Raw genomic sequence first — 20,084 nt, forward strand, 5'->3', positions numbered from 1 at the left:
TCCCACCTTCGGCACCCTGGAGGAGCCACTGAAAGCCGAGCTTCTAATTAAGACCATGGCTTCAGTTAATTGAGTCCAATTCACCTGTGACATGAAGAGCCCCAATCCCATCAACAATAATGGAACTGCATCGGCTTACACCAGTAATGACTTGAAATCAGCAGCACAATACAGCTAATTCAATACTTCTCCAGGTCCGGCTGATGAGGCGGCCATGGGAGAGCAGAAGACAGCCTTCCTCCTGCTGCACCAACACCTCCCCTGGAAGAGAGGGCGACGTGAACGGACGGAGGGTTACAAAGGCAGGAAGCGTAAAAAGAAAAGCAAGTTTACAATAATGAGACTAAGGCTTATTTTTAAAACTGATTTACCCTTGCGAACAACCCTGTGTAAGCACTGATGACAAAGCAGCGCTCCACACAAAGACCTGCCGGGACGAGGAAGAGCAAAACCCTGCAAGGCAGCCACAGGTTCCCAACCCACCAGGTGCTCCTGAGCCACTTCGCCCAGCTGTACCCACCGATTCGGGGCACTGGAGGCAGAAGTGGCATTGCTGGTGTGCCGGGTAGCGCCTGCCGGGGCGTGGGAAGGAGCTTGCAGGAGACGGCCACGCGCTGGCAGCCCCGGGGAGGAAAGCGGAACGACATGAAAGTTGCCCGACGTAGGCAGACATGCAAATCAGCAGCTGCGTGGCCGCACCAGCAACCTCCTAATTGCCACGACGGCAACCTTCTAATTGACACGACGCCCGCTGCTCTCTCGGGGCGGGAGGCCAGGGGAGAGCCAGGAGGAGCGGGAAGGAGTGAAACCCTCCCATGGGAGCAGGAGCTGCCCTAGGATGCCCAGGAGCCCCGAGGGTGGGAACGGCACAGTTTGGCCCCCGGCCGCCCCACACAGGCCACTGCCTTACACACACAAATTTGTTTCTGCCTCCAGCCAAAAAAAACTAAGCCGCCACTCTTCTGAAGAGACGCGCATTATTTTAGAGCAGTCAAGTTATGACTGGTCCGATTTCCATAACACACGCTCTGCAAACATCTGCCTGTTATTTAAGGCTCGGCTCCACTGGGACAGAAGTTGAACAGGGCAGACCTTTGAGCAGCGCATCCGCAGAGGCCTCCTTGCTGCCGGAACGACCTCAGGGCAGAAACGTGCCTGCCTAGAGGTGATCTGGGTGACAAGGGTGGTCACTCCTCCCTCCCAGGACCACAACCGTCTTCATGTTTCTGTGCTTTTCCCCACGTGCCGCTGATGCTCCCACTCCCACTGCAGGAGGGCTCTGCCCCCTCTCCACCAGAAGTACCCAATCACGCCAACAGGCCTGTGCCACCCACAGGAGGACCCAGACGCAGTATTTCTCCGCGAGAGACACAGGCTATGTGTCATAGGCGTCTAACAAATCATTTGGCACCTTCAGGTTTGTCTGCCATTTTTGCAAGCCAATTGCTGAAACCTGAGAGTCCCAATTAGATGAAGCTAAATGCTGCCCTGAACAATGAGTGTTGCTGGCAAGAAAGTTATCCCGGCGTTATTGGACTGCTCCCTCCCTACTAAGAGACCGCAAATTGGTGTTTACTTTAGAGGCTAAGTAGGACAGCTTTGAGAAATCATGCTGGCCCCGCCATCCCACAAGCTCTGGCTTCCCAGGGGCTCCCAGAGGCCACAGGACAGAGCCCCGGCTCCTCGCCATGCACCTCTGCACCATGCCCACCCTTGCTCTGCATTGAACCCCTGCTCCATCCCAGCCTGACGCAGCGTTTGGCTGCTGGTTTTATTCCCTGCACGCCGTACTGGGAGAGCTGAAATAACCGAGTCTCTTGTAGCGCAGTGAGTTGACACAGGCTAAATCAATTAGCTGCTATTGTTGGGATGCTCAGCCAGGCCAGATCAAAAAAAACAAAGAAAGAAAAGCCCCACACCGAGAGCAACGAGGCCCAGTCAACACATTTATCTCCAATGCTTTAATCATCATATTTGAAACAGGAAAGGGAGATGGCTGATGGTTCCCAAAGAGACTAGATGGCAGGCTTGATTTCCTGGGGCAGGAGGGGCAGAGAGGACAGGCAGAGCGCTGCAGCTCCTGTTCACCTCTGCTCCGTCCTTTGTTTCCATTCAACACGCATTTCAAACAAACACAAAAAAGCAAAATACTCTGTAAATTCAGTTAAGGCGCTTTCCGTGTCACATGGGGTTGTTCAAGCCCTGTCAGTCTCCTAGTTCATCCCGATTCAAACCAACACATTCTGGAGTTTGTGCTTAGCATCTTTTAGGAAGGACACAGAAAACATCACAGCACAGAACAGGCCTCACATGCCCCCCTTCTCTGGACAGGATTTATTATTTTGCAGTAATCTTTGCTCTGCATCAGCTGTCCCAAGGACTACACGTCTTCTCCAACTGACTTCTGCAAAACCACACGGGTCAGCAAGCAGCACGTCCCATACCCAGCATTCTGAGTACCAAGCCCTAGTCCTGTTTTTGCCTCCACAAAACATGAAATGGTTCTGACAGACTGACAATTACTGCTGACAAGACTTCACCTACAACTGGGACTGGAGGAAACCAAAACTGGTGATGGACGAAAGTGGCTCCGCACCACCCCGCTGTAGCTGGGCAGCCTCCGGCTTCAGCTCAGCCCCTCGTGCAGCCGCTCCTGATGAGAGGTATCATGCCATGCTGCTCCTCACTTCAAAGAAGACAACCGTAAGGAGAACTATTAAAGCAATTTAAAAAAATTATCTTTAAGATGCAATCTACCCAGAGATGAATGGGAATAATTACCAAGCTGCAGATTTTTGAGTTTTTTTAAAGGCAATAACTGTATGAACATTTCTTCTGAGTTACCTACAGTAAATTCTGCCTTACTGAAATGAGAGACTGGAGGTATCCTTTGCAGGCCACATCTTCCATACCTTATCTCATAATAACATCTATATGCACTAACCCTTTCTGCGTTCAGTTCATAATCCCATGAACACCTCTGCAGCAGCTCATGCAACTGTTTACATAGAAAAGCAAAAAAAAAAAGAAACAGGCTGCTGAGCTGAAGTTGTGCATCAACTGGACTTTCCCAAATCCTCCAAATATCAGTGCATTCCAGGTATTTTTGCACACAATGTACAATCAATGTCTATTAATCACTTTTGGTTGGATAAATGTGCTTTCTGCTGCTGGAGTAGCTATGATGTGAAGCACTATCCTCTCCCATCTGTCTCTCCCATGTCCATGGGCAGGTACCAGCACCGGCCTTCCAGCTCCTCTTATAAATACCTTTAAAGATGCAACAGAAACAGCAGAACCTCAAAGCCTACAGACCTCTTTCCAAAGAAGGCTTTTGGGGTTTGACTGCACCCCGAGATGCTGATCCTGAAGGGGCACACAGAGGGGTTCAGCTTGTGTTTTGCAACTTTGAGGCATGATGCTCTTCTTTTCAGGTCAAGGCCTAAGCCACGTGCTTGATTCAGTTGAGACAGTTAACTGACATTAAAAATGAATCAGCTATCAAAAAGAGTTACAAAATTCAATTTTTTAAAAATATCAATTTAAAAAATTCCCTTTAATTTGAATGTATTGGGAGGCAGAGGGAGGGGGGGAAACATCACCAGAAGGTAACGGTTTTACCTTTTTTGAGATTATGCATCTTTCACCACACACTTAAAATTAGAAATCTTGGTTCCTATTTGTAATAACAAGGGATTATCAGAGTACTTAATTTACTGCTGAAGTCTGGAGCAAAGTTCATACCTTGAGTGAGGTGCAGCCTAATCCCTGTGCGTGATTGCATTTACGAGTGAGAGGGAGGTGTGCGGAGGGTGGGGAGAAGCATCTTTCATTGAAGACAACGCTTCAGGCAGCCCCGGAGCAGAATGGATCCAGTCTGAAAAGAACTGGCAACCCTAAAACTTTTTGATAAGATAAAAATTCATTGATGTTGGCTCACACTAGGCCCACTTCAACTCTGCACTTGTCCTCTGTGTTTCCTTGGCATATCTGTTCCTTTCCTCTATCTGCTTTAGCATAACTTTATTTTTCTCTTTTATCTTTAGCTAACTGCACCCAGGGACTGGAGGGATTGATTTTTTGTTTTGACTCATTGTTTGAAGATCTGTAACTCAAAGCAGCTTCTTGCGCCTCTGATGTCTAAGCCTGAGCAGTATAAAAGGTAAAGCTCGTCCTGTGTACCGATCTGAGCGGGGATACCATTTTATAATCAGTCATCTGTGTTTTATTTTGCCTTTTTGGGAGGAAAACTATTTTAAGACTTTATAGGCAATAATACTTTAAATGAATATTCTCGTGACAGATACTACACATGCCAGTTCTCTTTTTAAAGACAGTGAGCTATTGCTCACCACTCAGGGGAAGGGGAAAAAAAAAGTTCCCAATTAAAGGAAGTCATTATACATCAGAAGATATTTTGAGCATCACATCACACTACCAACAGCCTACTTCAGCCAAAATGTTACCACGTAAATCGAAAACTGCTCTCACTCTGAGATGCGCTACCACGAGGCTAGCCTAAATCCCCACTGGGAGGGGAAGGCAGGAGACAGGCTCATCAATGCTGTTCGTAAACAGCGGTCCCTTGCCGCCACCTCGATACCACACCATCCCGAGACACTCCCGAGACACGGAAGGACGGAGGAGGGTTTTTGTTTGCTTCCTCTGCCTTGTGACGGCTGAACTCGGGAGATTTCTCCTTTTCCCGGGCAATTCTTCCCCCCCCCCACAAAAAAAATGCCACTAGGCTATTTTAAACAAGCAGTTCTTCAGGATGCGGCACCCAGGTTTCTCACTGCACATGGGCATTTCTGTATCACCAAAAGCCAGGGCAGGGCACACACCAACTTTGTTTACGAACGCCCGTCTCCGCTATTCCCTGAAGTTGCCCAGCTTGCTGGAATATGGTTACATATGCAAACATTATCTCCCAATTGTAACCTCATTTTCTGCTCTGCTGGACAGCGTGACCAGCATTTGTCATCTCGCCGCCCCCGCCCGCCACATCATTCATGTGTCTATAATTGTCATCAAGATGTGGCATGTCAGCAGGACTCCCGCGTCCGCTGCTCCCCATCTCCACGCAGTCACTCAGGTAACAAACCCATAATCTCGCCCTGTTTTCATGATGGTTGAATTACACATAATTGTTTCTGCACAGTGATTGATTTCTGCCTGAATAGAGACCTCTGCCTTTTTTCAATGTGAGCGAGTGGCAGCCAAGTCTCTCCATCTAGGAGGAGGCAGCAGCCTTTGAAGAGATCAAAGCCAAGGCCGCGAGCAGTTGTGCGCCCTGGGAATATGGAAAGCCTTTATGCTCTCAACCCCATTTCCAACATCATGTTGGATTGCAGCTGCATTACATTCTGCCAGCATTCTTAATGCTTTTAGTATTGACTCTGACATCACCGATAGCTGTTTTAAAGTAACAAAAGCTGAAGGATGACTTATTTTCACAACTCCGTAATTGGAACATGCAAAGTTAAGGGAAGGGAGCATTTGTTTTTAATCTGAGATACAAAAGAAAGCACAGAAAATTATATAAGTTCCCCCAAATTAAAAACACGTTTTTCATATGGAAAGAACAGAGGGGGCATTTTTATAGCCTAGACCACACAAAATGAACTGATTATGCACATGCTTTTTCAAGCCTGAAGGCTGAAGTAAAAATACGATTGGGAGAGCGAGTCAAATCGGGAAAAAATATTGTGACTCACGGTACGTTTAGTGACTTTTAGCACCTGATGCAAGGCAAAATAATGCAGATGCCCAGGCTGTCGCCTCCCCTCTGCAGCTCCTTGTAGTAAACTGACAGCAGTTCACTTACCCTAAACCAGACACACAGCATATGGCAAATTAATACTAAATCCCCATTAGTTATCTAAAAAGATAAATAATGATCTAAAAGTGTAAAATACCACAAAGCTTCCTCTAAGACTCCCTCTCCTCCAGTCGTACAGACAACTCTTAAGGCTGCCTTGAAACTACTCTTCCCACAATATCGTTTTCAGGGACATCAAATGCTCCCACGCTCCTTCTCTCTCCTCATCTGGCTTCGCTAGTGAAAACAAAAGTAAATCTCTATCGAGAAAGACCGTCCTGAGCTTTGATTAAAAGTACATCTACACTGTCCTGAAAAAATATTTCCAGATAACTTTTTAAACTTATCAGTGGAAAAGAGGGGGAGTAAGGAGGATGTAAAAACCAAGAGCCCGGGAAGGTGCAGCATCTGAACCTCTCTGTGTCCGTACACTGACCAGTCTTAGCATGACTGTTACTTCGACAAATATTTTTATTCATTCCAAAGCCACTGAATAGGAGCTTTTAAGAGCAGTAATTTTGAAATATGGTAACTGCAACTACAGTGTGCAGAGTGGTGAGGAAGGAAGAATGTGCAAATAAAGCGTAAGCTGTAAAGAACATTATAAGCTGTAAAGAATTAAGCACTATGAGCACCCATGTATCAGCAATAAAAATAATTTCCTCTCAGCTGTATCACTTTTTTTCTGCTGTCCTAACACTCCTTCTTTCCCTGTAGTCATTAAAACCCCAACTCAAAGACACCAGCAAAGGGATCTGCTCTCCCTCCCTGTGGACACACAGAGCTTATATCCCTGTCATTTCAAGGCTGCGAAACTGTCTCATTTTTACTTTGACTGTTCCTTAACACACACTAACCATACTGAGGCTGAAACTAGAGCCAAACACAGCAAGATCTCTACCAAGATATAAAAACTTTTATTTTTTTAGTAATATTAAGTAAGAAGTATTTTTTTCTGTGTTAATCCAAGGTTTTGGGGTTCTCCCCCCTCCCTCTATTCTCCTGCCACCCCCAGCAAATTTACTGCTTCCTCTGCAAGCCTGCTTTCTTAAATCAAGACTAACTCTTTGTGGCTCTGGTGTCCACTCTGATAATGGCACAGATGCTCATAAAGCAACACTGAGGAACGAGCCGCAAGATACAGAGAGCGGGAGCAGTCCCTGTAAATGGAGGTGTCTGCTGCCATGCTGGCAGGGCAGCTAATTCCACTTCTGCCTATCCCACAAGGAGTCTCAAGTATCTGGAAATGAATGCCAACCTCCAGAAACCAAGCAACATGTGCAGCATTGCAAAGGTGTCCAAAACACCACCAGGAAGAAACAGCAGCAGTCACTTTTACACCATGCTGCAACCCTGCCTTTCAGCATCAAACCATTACCATGAGGAAACAGTTTGTTTTACCGTAATTACTGCTTCTTTTCCCTTCCCAGGGCTTTGTTGCTCATTTCCAGAGGATTCACTTGCTGCTTGATACTTTTGCTTGAAAGCTTGCTACTGTTTTTCCACTATTCACTGAAATTTAAGAGGCACCATTTAGCCCAAAAGAGACACACAAAGGCTGTGGGCCAGCTTTTCCTCTGGTGCAGCCAACCCCACGACTGTGCCCAAGCAGAGGCTTCTCCTCACGCAGGCTTCTTCAGTGACCACCTCACTACAGAGCTGTGAAGGAGAAACAAAATGGTGCCGACGACCCGAGTAACCCAGGGAGGCGACACCACCGGAGCATGCTGCTCAAGAAACACCCATAGGAAGCTGAGATTTGTGCTCCAGTGAGCGTAGCCTGGGTGCACAGTGAAGTAGCAGGTATTTCAGGATGCCCAGGAAGAAGTTTTAAGGCTCCAGCTTCGAACCAGCCAGCACCTCCTTCGCAAACCACTCTTCCCACCACAGGCCGCTGAGGCGCAGGCATGGACATGGCTGAGGCTACGGCAGGTGTCCATCACCACTGGAAGAAGGAGATGGATGCCATCGCTGCCGAGACACCTTCCCAAATAGCTGCTTTAAGAAGCAGGAGAGCAAAGTCCACGCAGTCCCATGTGAAATGACAAAATCCCCACCACAGCGCTGCCCAGGGCAGATGGCTGTTCCCAGCCCACCCTGTGCAAGCGCCACAAATGGCAGCTTCCTGGGAGAGGGAGCAGGCCGTGCTGGTTACCTAACTGCGTTTGGGCTGAATTTCTGAAAGAGGGTGGGTAATTTTGTTCTGAGACAAAAGTGGTGGGTAAAAATAACGATGCTGAGGGCAAGCAGCCCGCCACCCCTGAGGGGGGAGAGCAACAGGAAAAGAGCGGGAAGAGACGGCGGCTGCTGCTGCGATGGCAGGGAGGGAAAATGGGAAAAAAACAAACCATGCTTTTGGACCAAAATGTTTTTAAGCTAGATTTTTTTAAGCCCCTCCTTGCTTTTCTTAGAAACTTCAGTAGGATTGTTTGGTTTTTCGTTGAAAGGCTGGGTACAAAATAGCCACAGCCAGCTCTGACACCAACTTATCTGCACTGGTTTTATTCCTCGTATTCCCTCCCTCCACCCACATCCCAGTTTTTACTTTCTTAGACTTCTAGTTTGTTTTCATGAAAAAACAAAACAAAACAAAACCAACCCAAGAAACCTATCTTTATAAGCAAACTGTCTTTCACATGGGCTCCCAAAGCAAACTTGGGAAACATGGATTTTGTTCCTGCCTCTGCCACCACCTTCCTTGAAGCCTCTGAACAAATGCTGCTTTTTCAGGTCCTCATTTGCAGAAGCCTCCTCCCAGACTGTGCCTCTGCTTTTGGAAGCAGGGTGGAGGGAGGCAGGGGACATGACCTCCCTCCCTGCCAGCCTGGGCGCCAGGGACACCTCCCAGGAATCTGCCGGCAGCCACCGACGCTCTGCGATTTCCACGGGTCACATCCTCATGCTAGACTCTACGTTGGGTAATTATACACAGAATTTACCTATTTCATGCTTAATTGCACAGGCATAAACTTTTGCTCCACCCTCGAAACAGCTATAACCTACGAGGGTTACTACAGGCAGCTCTCCCAGTCCTGGCTTAACCCCCTGGGCTCAATCTCAGCCTCCGTCTTAACCAGCCGTCCCTTCCTGGGTGAGCCCAATGAGCCCAGCAGAGGAGAGGAGATGCAGGTAATGCATGAAAGGCCAACATCAACCCACGGCTGACTTGTGAGCTACAGGCTCCCAGGCTGCGAAACGCCGCCTCCAGAAAAGAAAGGCAAGACCCACCCACAAGCTCTTCTGCTGACTGAACCTGAAAAAATGCTTTGTCCGGTTGACGTTGGCCAGAAAAATTCATTTAGTGGAGGAGGGCCTTTTTTGTACAGTGAGCACAACTGTTTAACTAACTGAACTGTATTTGCTTGCAGACCTAGAGACAGAGCTTCAAGATAAGCTCCACCAGATCTCCTAAAAAATCTGCCTCTGCCCCAAACACAGGGGTTTCTGAACCAGCTTTGATTAAACTACATTTGCCAACATTTGAGTATTTATTGTTCTGCCTCATTAGCCTGTAATATTCTCATTTACAGACACATTCTTGTAAAAAAAAAAAAAAAAGGGAAGAATTTAAAGTCTCAAAGAGAGAGGAAAAGCCTTCTACACAAGTTGTTTTGGGAGAGCCCTTGAATTAAAACAGCACTTTGAACAGCAGTCCTGTCTCTCAATATTTTCTTATTACGAAGTATGAAGTCATCTTTTACAGGTCACTCCGTTAAGAAGCTTAGTCATTGCCAATTTAAAAAAATGTGTTTGCTATAGTGCTGTCAAACTGTCTGGGGAGTTGCCTAACAAATTATCATTTTTTTGCAGTTCTCCTATTCTGAGTTTTCCTTCTGAAGATTTACATCTAAAACAGGATCTGTGCACTATCATCTTAGAAATATCCTCAAAATAACTGAGAGAGGTAAAAAAAGTCACAAGAAAGACCGGAAAAATCCACACACTTAAGAGATAAGCTTTCTAAAATTTTATTTCTTTCTTCCTTTAAATCCAGCATAGCTTCCTTTTCTTCCTGTACCAGGGGTATTTAAGACATTAAATAACATGTGAGAGAGAGGGGTTTTTTTGAGTAACAAATTTTTCAAACCCAACATGCTTAGTTCCAGCTTATTTTTTAAGCTGAATTTCAGTTGCGTGCAGGAGAAGAATGGGCAGTAAAGAACAGACCCCAATACAACCCAGCATGCTAGCGTCAGAGGACAGTGAAACAATAAGCTTTAGGGGCATCATTTGGGTAAATTATTTTAATTGCTTATGTTTTTCAAAATTTATTTTAGCGTGTCCGATACACGGCTTATTTGCTCAATATCCTCAACAGCTCTCCCAGCGCCAGCTCGGTGAGCTCACTTTTCCTTTCTGTGTCTATCCCCAGCAGCCCAGAGGGGACCTGGGCATGCCGCAGCCGGCCCCACCGCCCCGGGCTCTACACCTGACCCTCACCCACCTCCTCAGAAGCTCCTCCAGAGGCTGAACCTGTGCGTGCATTTGTACTTGAGAGAGGAGGACGTGTACATGAACCTAGGGACAATTTTTACTCTTTGTAGGGGCTAATTCACATGCAGATATTGAGGGGAGAAATCAGAGTCAGTCTCCCCCAGTTCGGAGAGGTCCCTGCACTGCGTCGAGCCCAGCTAGTCTCCTGCTTCACCTCAACTTTTCTATGACCAGTGTTTCTTCAGTTTAAAAAAAAGAAAAGCCACCAATCAGGCTGCAAGGAGTGCCACACGATGAAATAAGCTGCCACAAACCCTGAACAGGGGAGAAGGAGCAGGTAGAAGAAGGATGCTGCTTCATAAAAAATGGATTCGGAAAGCTGCATGGCTGGATGACGTCCTGCGGCGATGTTTTGCAACATGGCTGGGTGGGATGTGGCACGGGTCAGTGGCAGGAGCCTTGCTCATTGGGGGGGTATGTATGCTGGAGTTATACAAAACTGCAAAGAAGGTAGCGAAGGAACGGGAGTACAGGGATAGAGTGCAACCAAAAACACAAGTACCACTTGTACCTGATACAGCACCAAACTTCAGAAACTAGAGACCCTAAACAAATCACTGGATTGTAGCATTTTAACACAGTAAACACATATGCACTGCTGGACACGGTTTATCTGCGCTTTAGCACATCGCCAGGGAAAAGGCCTTCTCCCCAAGCACAGTCTGCATTTGACAAGCGTTGACACCTTTAATCGTCACCTCCGTATTGTGCTTTTTTTTATGCTATACAAAGCTTGCCAGTGCAAGATTTGGGGGGGCCGGGGTGGGGGATGAAGAAAGATCAAGGCAAGAAGATATGCCAAAACTGTGGAGAAACAACAGACGTTCACAAAGATAAATTTCTGAGGCAGTTTTGAAACACAGGAAGAGGCAGAAAATGGAAGAAACAGACCCCTGTAGCATAGCTAAGGCACCGGTTACTGAGACAGACAGCGCGTTGGCTCTGAGCAGCCGGTGTCACTAGGAATTAACTGCTCTCTGGCGTGCCTAATAACTCCTAACCAAAGTGATTCTCCGGTTTACGTGCTACAGCCGGTGACAACAGTATGCTTAAACTGCCCGTTTTATAAATATTCAATCAAAGCCTCCTAACTTTACACTTGTAATTTGTGCTGACTAAGCTCATCCTATTGATTTTATGCCTCAACTTCATCTATACCCACAGCCACTTAAAGAAAATAAGCAAACATCGACTCGACCTTTCAGCTCCATGAAAATGCTCTTCTACATGAGGGATTTGGTATATTTGAAGATATTCTAGGTCCTACATCTCAACCTGAAGCATCAGCAAGCAACACCACCACCAGAAGCCAGGGGAAGGCATGCACCACTTCTCCTCGGGCAGTTCAGACCACTTTCCTTCCCCTTTAGGAGAACAGGCGATCCCTGGCCCATTAGCACAGTTGGCGCACACGTTAACTCCCTACTGCACTTTGAGCTCAATCCCAAAGATTCAATGAATACATTTTTATTTAAGTGCTCAATCACTTTCTTGCTGAGAGGACAGATTCCTTTGAAGTGGGAAACCCAAACTAAATAAACATATCCACAAGATCCAAGTCTCAAAATAGAAGCCATTGGGTTGCTAGATTAAGTTATTCCAAATGCAATTTTCTTAAGTGAATCTAAAGCTTTTGAAGGGCCTGGGTGACAGAGACTCTAATCCCCAACCGCCCGGGCAGGAGCAGCACACCAAGCAGCTGCGCCGCCTTCCCCTCCACATCCTGCAAGAAAGCAGCCAGATGGGAACAGCCTTCACACCAAACATGCCTTACAGCCAAAACCAGCTTAGAGGTAAATGCTGGCCAGCCAGGACGAGGGTGGTTTGGGGTGAATAGGAGTCATTTACGCACAACTGGAGCATCACGGCACATGGCTGTCCTGCAGCAGCGGGGAAGGGACATGCCGAGGACAACCTGCCTCCCCCAGGTGGAGGACCCACCAGACTGGCAGCCTTTCCCTCGGACCAGCCATATGCTGGATCAGTGTCCATCCGTGCGAGGGCAACACAGAAGATGACAGCGGGCTACATGATACACAGACCTCAGGCTGTAAAATGTCCAGTGTCCACACTAAAGCAGACTCTTGAACGTCTGTCTTCTGAGAGGCACAGTGTTTCACCACTAGCAAAAAAAAGCACATGCCTCTAATAGGACTTCAGAAATATTACAGCAGCAGTAAAATGCTTTGGTGTGGGTTATTTCCTTCCCGTATCAGGAGGAGTTTTCCCTAACTATAAACAGAAATTAAGTACTCGGGAGGAGCCAGGCCTGCGGTACCCAAGCTTTTCAACGCCTGCAGCCATGCAATGCTACGAGTACCTGGAAAAAGTCTTTTCCTCTTTTGATGCCTGAACCTGTGGAGCTTCAGGCTTTCTTCTTCACCCATATCCTCCCTGGCGCTTGCAGCCCATAACAAGCTATTCTTATTAACATTTTTTTCTGGGCTGGGATTAAATTGGAGAAGAGATGGCACAGCACCAATACAACAGGAATGGCATTTTGCTTTTAAACCACCTTAAAAATGTAAGCAGCACTCCACCATTTACAGTCTACATTGAACTAGCTCCTAGATACATAGAAAAAAGGAGATTTAGGACATAAGCATACACAGATATTGACATACAAAAGCTCCAACTTTGATGCTTTGTAATGGGTGGGGTTCTTGATTACGCCTCCGTTGAAGCCACACACATGCAACTGCTGCCTTTGGACTGAGACCTCAGGAGAACATTTTCTTCCCCCCCCCTTGCTCATTCACAATTAGATAGATTTTCTAATTGCATCACCCTGACAAGGAGAAGGCAGCAAAAGCAGAGAAGCTGTCTTCTTCACCAGTATGTACCCAAAGACCACGCTAATGATGGACATATGTACGTAAGACTCTGCCTGGATCGTGCCATCTTATCACAAGCAACCAGATCAAGCTTCAGACAAAGGCCAACCTAGAGGCACTGCAGTCACTTCTTCTGCCCCCTTTTCCAAACGGAGAATTTGTTTTCACCGAGGGGGAAAAAGAAAGCACCACCAAAACTCAGCCCACAACCATTCATGGCTCGGATTTGTGTTGCACAGAGACCTGCCTCATATCTTAGGCTGATCAGCTGTGACGCTTGAGTCAGAGCAGCTGACAGCCGTGTTTGCAGCAGTGAGGTCCCTCTATTAGCACAAGCAGATTCCTCTTCTCCCCTGGTGCTGGCATTTGGCACGACTCGCCGAGCCCCTCAGCAAATAGTGCTAAAATTCCTCCCCATGCAAACCTGCATAAACCTCAGCAAATTCTGCTCCTATAGAGTCGGGAAGCTTTGTGTTCCTCTGCACCTGATTTTGAAGTTATTTAAGGAGCTAATCAGCATCATTTGACTTCATTGAGAAGACGTGCTGCGTGGGGTGAAGCAGCAGAGCCTCGGTGCTGGGTGAGCAGCTCCGGCTTGTCGAGCCCCTCGGCTGCCCGTGCATCCCGTTTCCCCAGGCATGGGTCCGGGGGTTGCAGGGGGAAAAAGAGACGTGTGACAGCACCACAACTGCCTATGGCCCTCAGAGCATCCTGCTCTGATGCCAACTTGGGAATTAGTGCAAAGCTTTCTGACGGGTGATATGGGAGCAGGAGCTGAGCCCCAACATCTGTGCTACAAAGCCCATTTCATACCGGGACAGGGAGCTTTCAGCTGACCACGGCTCCCACCAAGTGCCTACAGCTGCACACTCAGCAGAAGCAATCTCTCAGGAAAAAAACAATATCATAAAAATCAGGTTCGTGTCCTTCTGCACCTGGATATGCTACCACTAGTGCTCCCGTACATTCACCTCAGGGTCCCAAAAATTCCCCAGGAACAGCAAGATGCAGCTAGGGAAATCAAACCCTCTTCCGGAGGCTCTCTAGCCACTCACTCTTGCTATTTCTACCCCGATCCTCCCTCCTGTCCGTATCATCCACACGATTTTTCCTGGGATGTTCGCTCTTCAAGACAGGAGCTATCTCCATACCCCTTGCCATCCAGAAGCACACAAGAAATATCCAAAATTTGGGCAGCGCAGTGGGGTCCTGTGTACAAACATTGTTCCTTGCATTGAAACTCTCTCGGCAGAATTCCTCATCATTTTCAAATGGATATGCTGGGTTTGCAAGCTGCTGTTAAGATGTTTATAGATTGTATCCTCCAACCTACTTAACACCTCCAGCTGCTACAAAGAGACAGTTTAGCCACCAAGAAATAAACCTAGATCCCAAGAGTAGATAAGAACAGACAAAAGGGAGGTTGCAGAAATCCTCAATCTTCCCACAGAAAGTTTAATTCATTGGGAAGAGGGAGGAATAAAGACAAAATTATTTTCTGGATGAATTTAAGACACAGAGAAATGATTCTTCTTCAGTCACTTTTGTCCCCACGTTTCCATCACACAGATGAGAAAGGTTTGCTACCCCAAAACTAGTCTTGTTAATGAAAAAGTAAGAAAAAACCCACACATGTTAGAAAACAAACAGCTGTCTCCATCTCCCATCTTCAGCACCCTCGCAATGCTGAGAAACCACCAAAAGATATCTCGAGTGCACAGGAAGCACGTTCACCAGGTGCTACTGCGGTTTTAGTGCCATCACGTGCCACTTCTGCAGCCACCCAAAGCAACTGCTCTCCTTTTTCCCTTACCCAGCTATCTGATAAGAATACGTACTGCGGTGCGAGGGTTGTATCTGTACTTTTAATTAACACTCTCCTGCTCCTACAAATCCAACTTGTAAAGGCAAATCAGTTCCCAATAAAATAAATTAAAAAAAAAAAAAAAGGAAAAAAGAAAAGGAGGAGAATGGAAGATGAGACCACTCTAACAAGAGCAGATTTTGGAAGACATGAAATCCTCCTCATACACCCTCTCCCCTCCAAAAGCTGCACTGAAACTACACAACAGTTTTCTTTTTTTCATGCTTATTAGACCCATTGTGTCTGACTACGGATTTGTATTTTAAATTTTACAGAGCAAGAATGTAAAGCGTTTGCCTTTTTTTAAAAAAAAGGCTTTTTTTTTCCTACTTATGTTGATGAAAGTAACTTTTTTTCCCATTCCAAGAAAGCTTTGCTCTCCCTGTGCTGGTGTAGTGAGACAAGGCTGCCTCCATCAGTGATGGTCCCTGTCCTGGGTCTGGCTGCCTTTCCCCAGGGGTGCATCCCCCGGGGCGCTTTTCAGGCAGCCTGGTCCTTCCAAGGCAGAAAAAAGACTCAGTGCCCCAGGGCAGCTTTTTAATCCTGCCTAACACCTCCAGGCAACAGATGCATCAACAAGAAGCGGCTTTGTCATGCAAATGGCAGAGCGCAGGTACACACCACACAAATGGCCAGGGACTGACACCCCAGGGGAGACTTCCACCTCCAGAGCCTGCCAATCTCTTGCTCGGCTGCTCCTTGCCCCCCAGCACATCAACCCCCTCAAAAAGGGGAGCAAGAGCAAAGCTGCGGGACGGCAGTTGGGACCCTGCGAAGGTGAAGAGCTGTGGTTAGCGATGGAGCGAGAGAGCGTGTCATCCCCTGGATGCGGCGTTTTGATCTCGCGCGCATTAAACCCCAGCTGTCAGCTAGGAGGCTAACGAAGATTATAGTTCAATTAAACAAAAAAAAAATTATTTAATAACTTGAGCGTGTAGCCTTGCGGTTAAACTGAAAGAACTCCAGGCTTATGTCAACATTGCAGCCCTGCAACAGCGCTATTTTACCGAAATAGTGGTGCTGCTCTAACATGCAAGAGAAACACTGAACTAAATTAGCCCCTCAGATGTTCGGCAGGCAGCTTTACAATTAGAAAGCAGATGTGTTTCCCCCCTTCCTCCCCTCCAGAGTACCCACGTAGGACGGTTCCTCAAGTACGCGAGCAGACAGCCTCCACAAGAAGCCGATATTCTGGGGCATCGATGCCAGATCAGTAAAGAGCGGCATCCCCACAGCACACATACGCAGAGAAAATCCTCAGTGAATAATTAAACTGGATTTCGTTGTTCAAAGCCTTGCTCCAGCACTAGCGACATTCTCAGGAAGGTAACGTGGGAAAGAGGGGGTAACAAAAGGTCTGAAGTTTCTGCACCCTCAAAGAGGCAGCTTTGAGTCTCGGTGCCTTCTTGAGAAGCTGCATCCTTTTCCCCACGACACATCTGAACAGAAGTTTTCTGTAGAGCAGCATTTACAACAACAAATATCAACAGACTGTGGTCATCGTGCTTCACACTAAATGGCTGCAGGCCTCTGAAAGGTAGTTTATATACAAACAAGGTCCTTTTTGAAAACAGAGCTATGGAAAGCAATACATTGCATGAGTTTTTGCATCTTTCAAAAGCAAACGGTGACACATGAAAAGGGCAGATCCATGTGTTTCCCAGTGCCAAACCATGCTGCCATTCCGAATCCAAACATCCACTCATTTAACACGCTTTGCTACTGTCAAATTACTAATACAGATTAGGCTCCCCCTTTTTTGTTTTTGAAGTCAAAAGCCACAACCTTGAAGAAAAATAAAGAATGTCAGAGAGCAAAACAATGCCAGTTGTTTGACAGAGATCACAAAGTAAAAATCTAAGAGCCAGTAAGACGGAAAACTGCTTTATCACAGGGAAATAACAGCATCCAGCTTGTCATATAATAGCACACACAACTGCAGCAGCATTTTTTTAGCAGGATGCCTACAAATTCGTTTTCCCGCTCCACTCTGTTTCTACTAATATAATTTCCACAGCTCATTTTAACATTGTCTCTCCATCCCTCTATATGTATATCAAGAGGTTTACAAAAATAAATTAGAATTGACCATCCAAAATTAAAAGTACATTAAAATCCATCAAATGTGCAACTACACCAATGGAAAATGAGAGACCAACCTGAAAGAATCAGTGCCCTCCACAACGTAAAGGCAAGCTGTAACTAACTGCATCACAGTTGACACTAATTCCTAAACAACGATTTCACAATTTGTGGCTGAAGATACAGAGTATGTTTCAAAGCAATACTGCCAGATACATAAAGCCTCCACAGAGAGCAAATGATGGCAGAAATAAATATCAATCAGCAAAGAGCAATGCCATATCTGAAGGGAAAAAAAAAATCCAATCTTTTCATCTTACTGACAAGCAACTTTAGCACTTCGGCTTCCAGCCCTTGATTTTCCTCGACAAATGAAGAGTTAAAGCCAGAAAATTCACATCTGTCACTACAAAGACAGCATTTACATCATTCCACCATAGATTATCCTACAGTCATAAACCAGGGCTCCCCCCCTCCCGAAGCCCCCAGCTCTGTTCAAAGGACGTCAGACACCACAGACGTTAATCCCGGCTTTTCCACCATGATCGCAACCAACACCTCTGAGAGTTCTCCAACTCCACTGGATGGAGGCACCCAACAGCAGAATCGCAACCTTCACCGTAACTGAAGCTACCCAAAAAAATCCTGGCATGAACACGCACTTGCAGACCGACCAGGAGGAAACCCAGCTCGCCAAAATTGTTCTTTGGAAGAGATAACTCACTGTTCTGGGGATGGGTGGCGACAGAGATCCATTAGGCATGTACGGGTCGTTATTCATATTTGGCATCATGATATACCCAGAATAACCAGAGTATGACGGTCCCTTGCTGTATAAGCCACTGTCTGGATGCTTTCCTACGGAAGAGGAAACAATGATTACATTATTCCCCACATACGCATTTCTTGCAAATGAGAGCACTTAAAGCAGGTACTGTGCATTCATAAAAATGTTCTGCATGCAAACATTTCCTTACTCGTGGAAATTACCTCTGACGGAAAGTGGTCCCCAGCAATTGGTAATAACATTTTTTTAAGAAGAGTTAACTCCTAAAGAAGCAAGTACTCTCAGTGAGGAGTTTAATGCTTAAAATATGGAATAGCCTCAGAGTAATTAACTTATTTTGACAGTCCCTGCTCAAATCAAGGCAGAAATATCAGCAATGACATTACATTTCTCCAGCAGCAGTTTTCCCCCATTTTATACATCCCTGTAGGATTTGTGGATTCAGAAGGATTGCCAGTACACGTTTCCAACATCATTGTGAGAAAAGGGAGGAACAGGGCAGTGATAACTAGATACAATAATTTTCTTCTCTTGCTGAGCCACTGCACGCGGTGAACAATTCATTCTGGCCACGCTCACCGGGAACAATTAGAGGGCAGGGGCTGGCGTGGAAGGAGACCCTACTGATTTGGGGAGGAGGAGGGGTTGTTGAACACACATGGCACTCAAATCAAGAGGGAAGCCAAGTGAGGGAGGCTATTCTGCAGGAAAATAAAGAATTTGGGTCCAAGTCCTGCAAAGGAGGGGTGAACAGGTCCCCCACATATGTGACCATTGGCAATGATACTACTCCAAGGTGAGTTTTTAAGAGGATGCAAGGCTGAAAAGAAAACCATACAAAGCTGACCTCCTCCCCCTCACTGCCAATATGCTACAAGCACGGACATTATTGCTTTTAGGCTGTTCAATGACCACTTTGGAGAAAGATCACCACAGAGTCCCCAAAAGCACCAGGACTGAACTGTGTCCCCCTTTATAGGGGATTTATGATCTGGTTTCGTTCTTGATCATAAGCATTTCATTCCTGTCATCATCTCCTGTCATTCACAGCACACAGTCTTTGTACGTGTGTCCAGCTTCCCAAGCGATATTTGACGAACTCTGTTATTTCCTCTGTCCTCCTCAATCAAAACTAACCAGCTGGTACATTAAAAAAAGCAAGAGGCCTGTTCATGCTTGGATTTGGAAGAGGAGTTTTAAGCGACAGACATTGGCTATGGGGAAAAAAGCACAGAGTTTCTGAACACACACAACTCAGCTGCACTGTATAAGTGGAGAGATAGAGATAGATGTGTTTAAGCTGATATTATAAAAATAGTTATTTCTTCAGCGAAGATCCATTTGGCCTACTTATCAGTTTCTAAACAACCGAAATACCATTTGGTCACTCAAGATAAATGTGCTGCACATTCGTCTCCTTTATAACGTGCTTTGAAAGCACCCTGGCATGCCCCTTCCCCAAAAGGCACTAAATTTATGTTTCCCAAAAGAAACCAAGCTCCAGTTTGAGGACTGTGTGGAGGCTCAGAGGGGGACTAAAAGGCACAATATTGCAAGACAGGACCGTGCGCTTCTCACCTTCCTCGGGGTGCTCTCTGCCTTTATCATGGTAGGAATCCTGCGCTTGAGTCTGCCTGGAAACCTGACCGCAGGGAATCCACCATCAGAAAGGGATAAGAAAAAAAAAGGAAAGTCATTGTATGGGTGCTCATTTATCCATCACAGCGCTACAGCTTCTTGTAGAAAGAAAAAAGTTATAGCAAGAGATAAGCATCTTTCTTTTCCCTCTTAAGTCACTTGGAAGGCAACTGTACAAGAAACGTTTGTGTGAACGACTGTTTCATGAAAATGTTAATAACTATGGGGCTTTGTGAACCATTTCTAGCAGAAGCGTCCTATACTTAACCAAAGGGGCTTATGTCTGGAAAATATTTGGAGCTTCGGCGGTCAAAACACTCTCAGTAAAGAGATACAAAAAAAAAATTAATGAAAATCAGGTTACCCTCATTATCAGATCTTTATGAAAAAAAGAAAACACAACTAAAATAAAAGGAAATTTTTTTAAAAGACCAAAAAAGCAGGTTCTCCGCTCGCCCAAAAGTTGTTTTAGCGTCGAGAATTTATTCCCAAACAGTTTTATGCAAATCCCTTGCAGAGTTTACAGCTCAAACTCCGACCCCGCTGATTTTACCCAGGAAATTT

At 46.1% G+C, this 20,084-nt stretch overlaps 1 protein-coding gene across 1 annotated transcript in view; it reads right to left on the reverse strand.

Moving 5' to 3' along the window:
* Positions 1-19,524, reverse strand: part of LEF1 (lymphoid enhancer-binding factor 1) — a gene marked incomplete at its 5' end in the record, with an annotated part of 65,782 nt that extends 46,258 nt beyond the window's left edge. Inside the window, 2 exons of the mRNA XM_010075470.1 lie at positions 17,820-17,953; positions 19,461-19,524. Of these exons, the coding sequence (XP_010073772.1) occupies positions 17,820-17,953; positions 19,461-19,524 (198 nt within the window). The remainder of the gene's footprint in view (positions 1-17,819; positions 17,954-19,460) is intronic.
* Between the last annotated feature and the right edge of the window lie 560 nt (positions 19,525-20,084).

This window comes from Pterocles gutturalis, unplaced genomic scaffold (assembly GCF_000699245.1).
Source record: "Pterocles gutturalis isolate BGI_N339 unplaced genomic scaffold, ASM69924v1 scaffold27927, whole genome shotgun sequence".
Lineage (NCBI taxonomy): Eukaryota > Metazoa > Chordata > Aves > Pterocliformes > Pteroclidae > Pterocles > Pterocles gutturalis.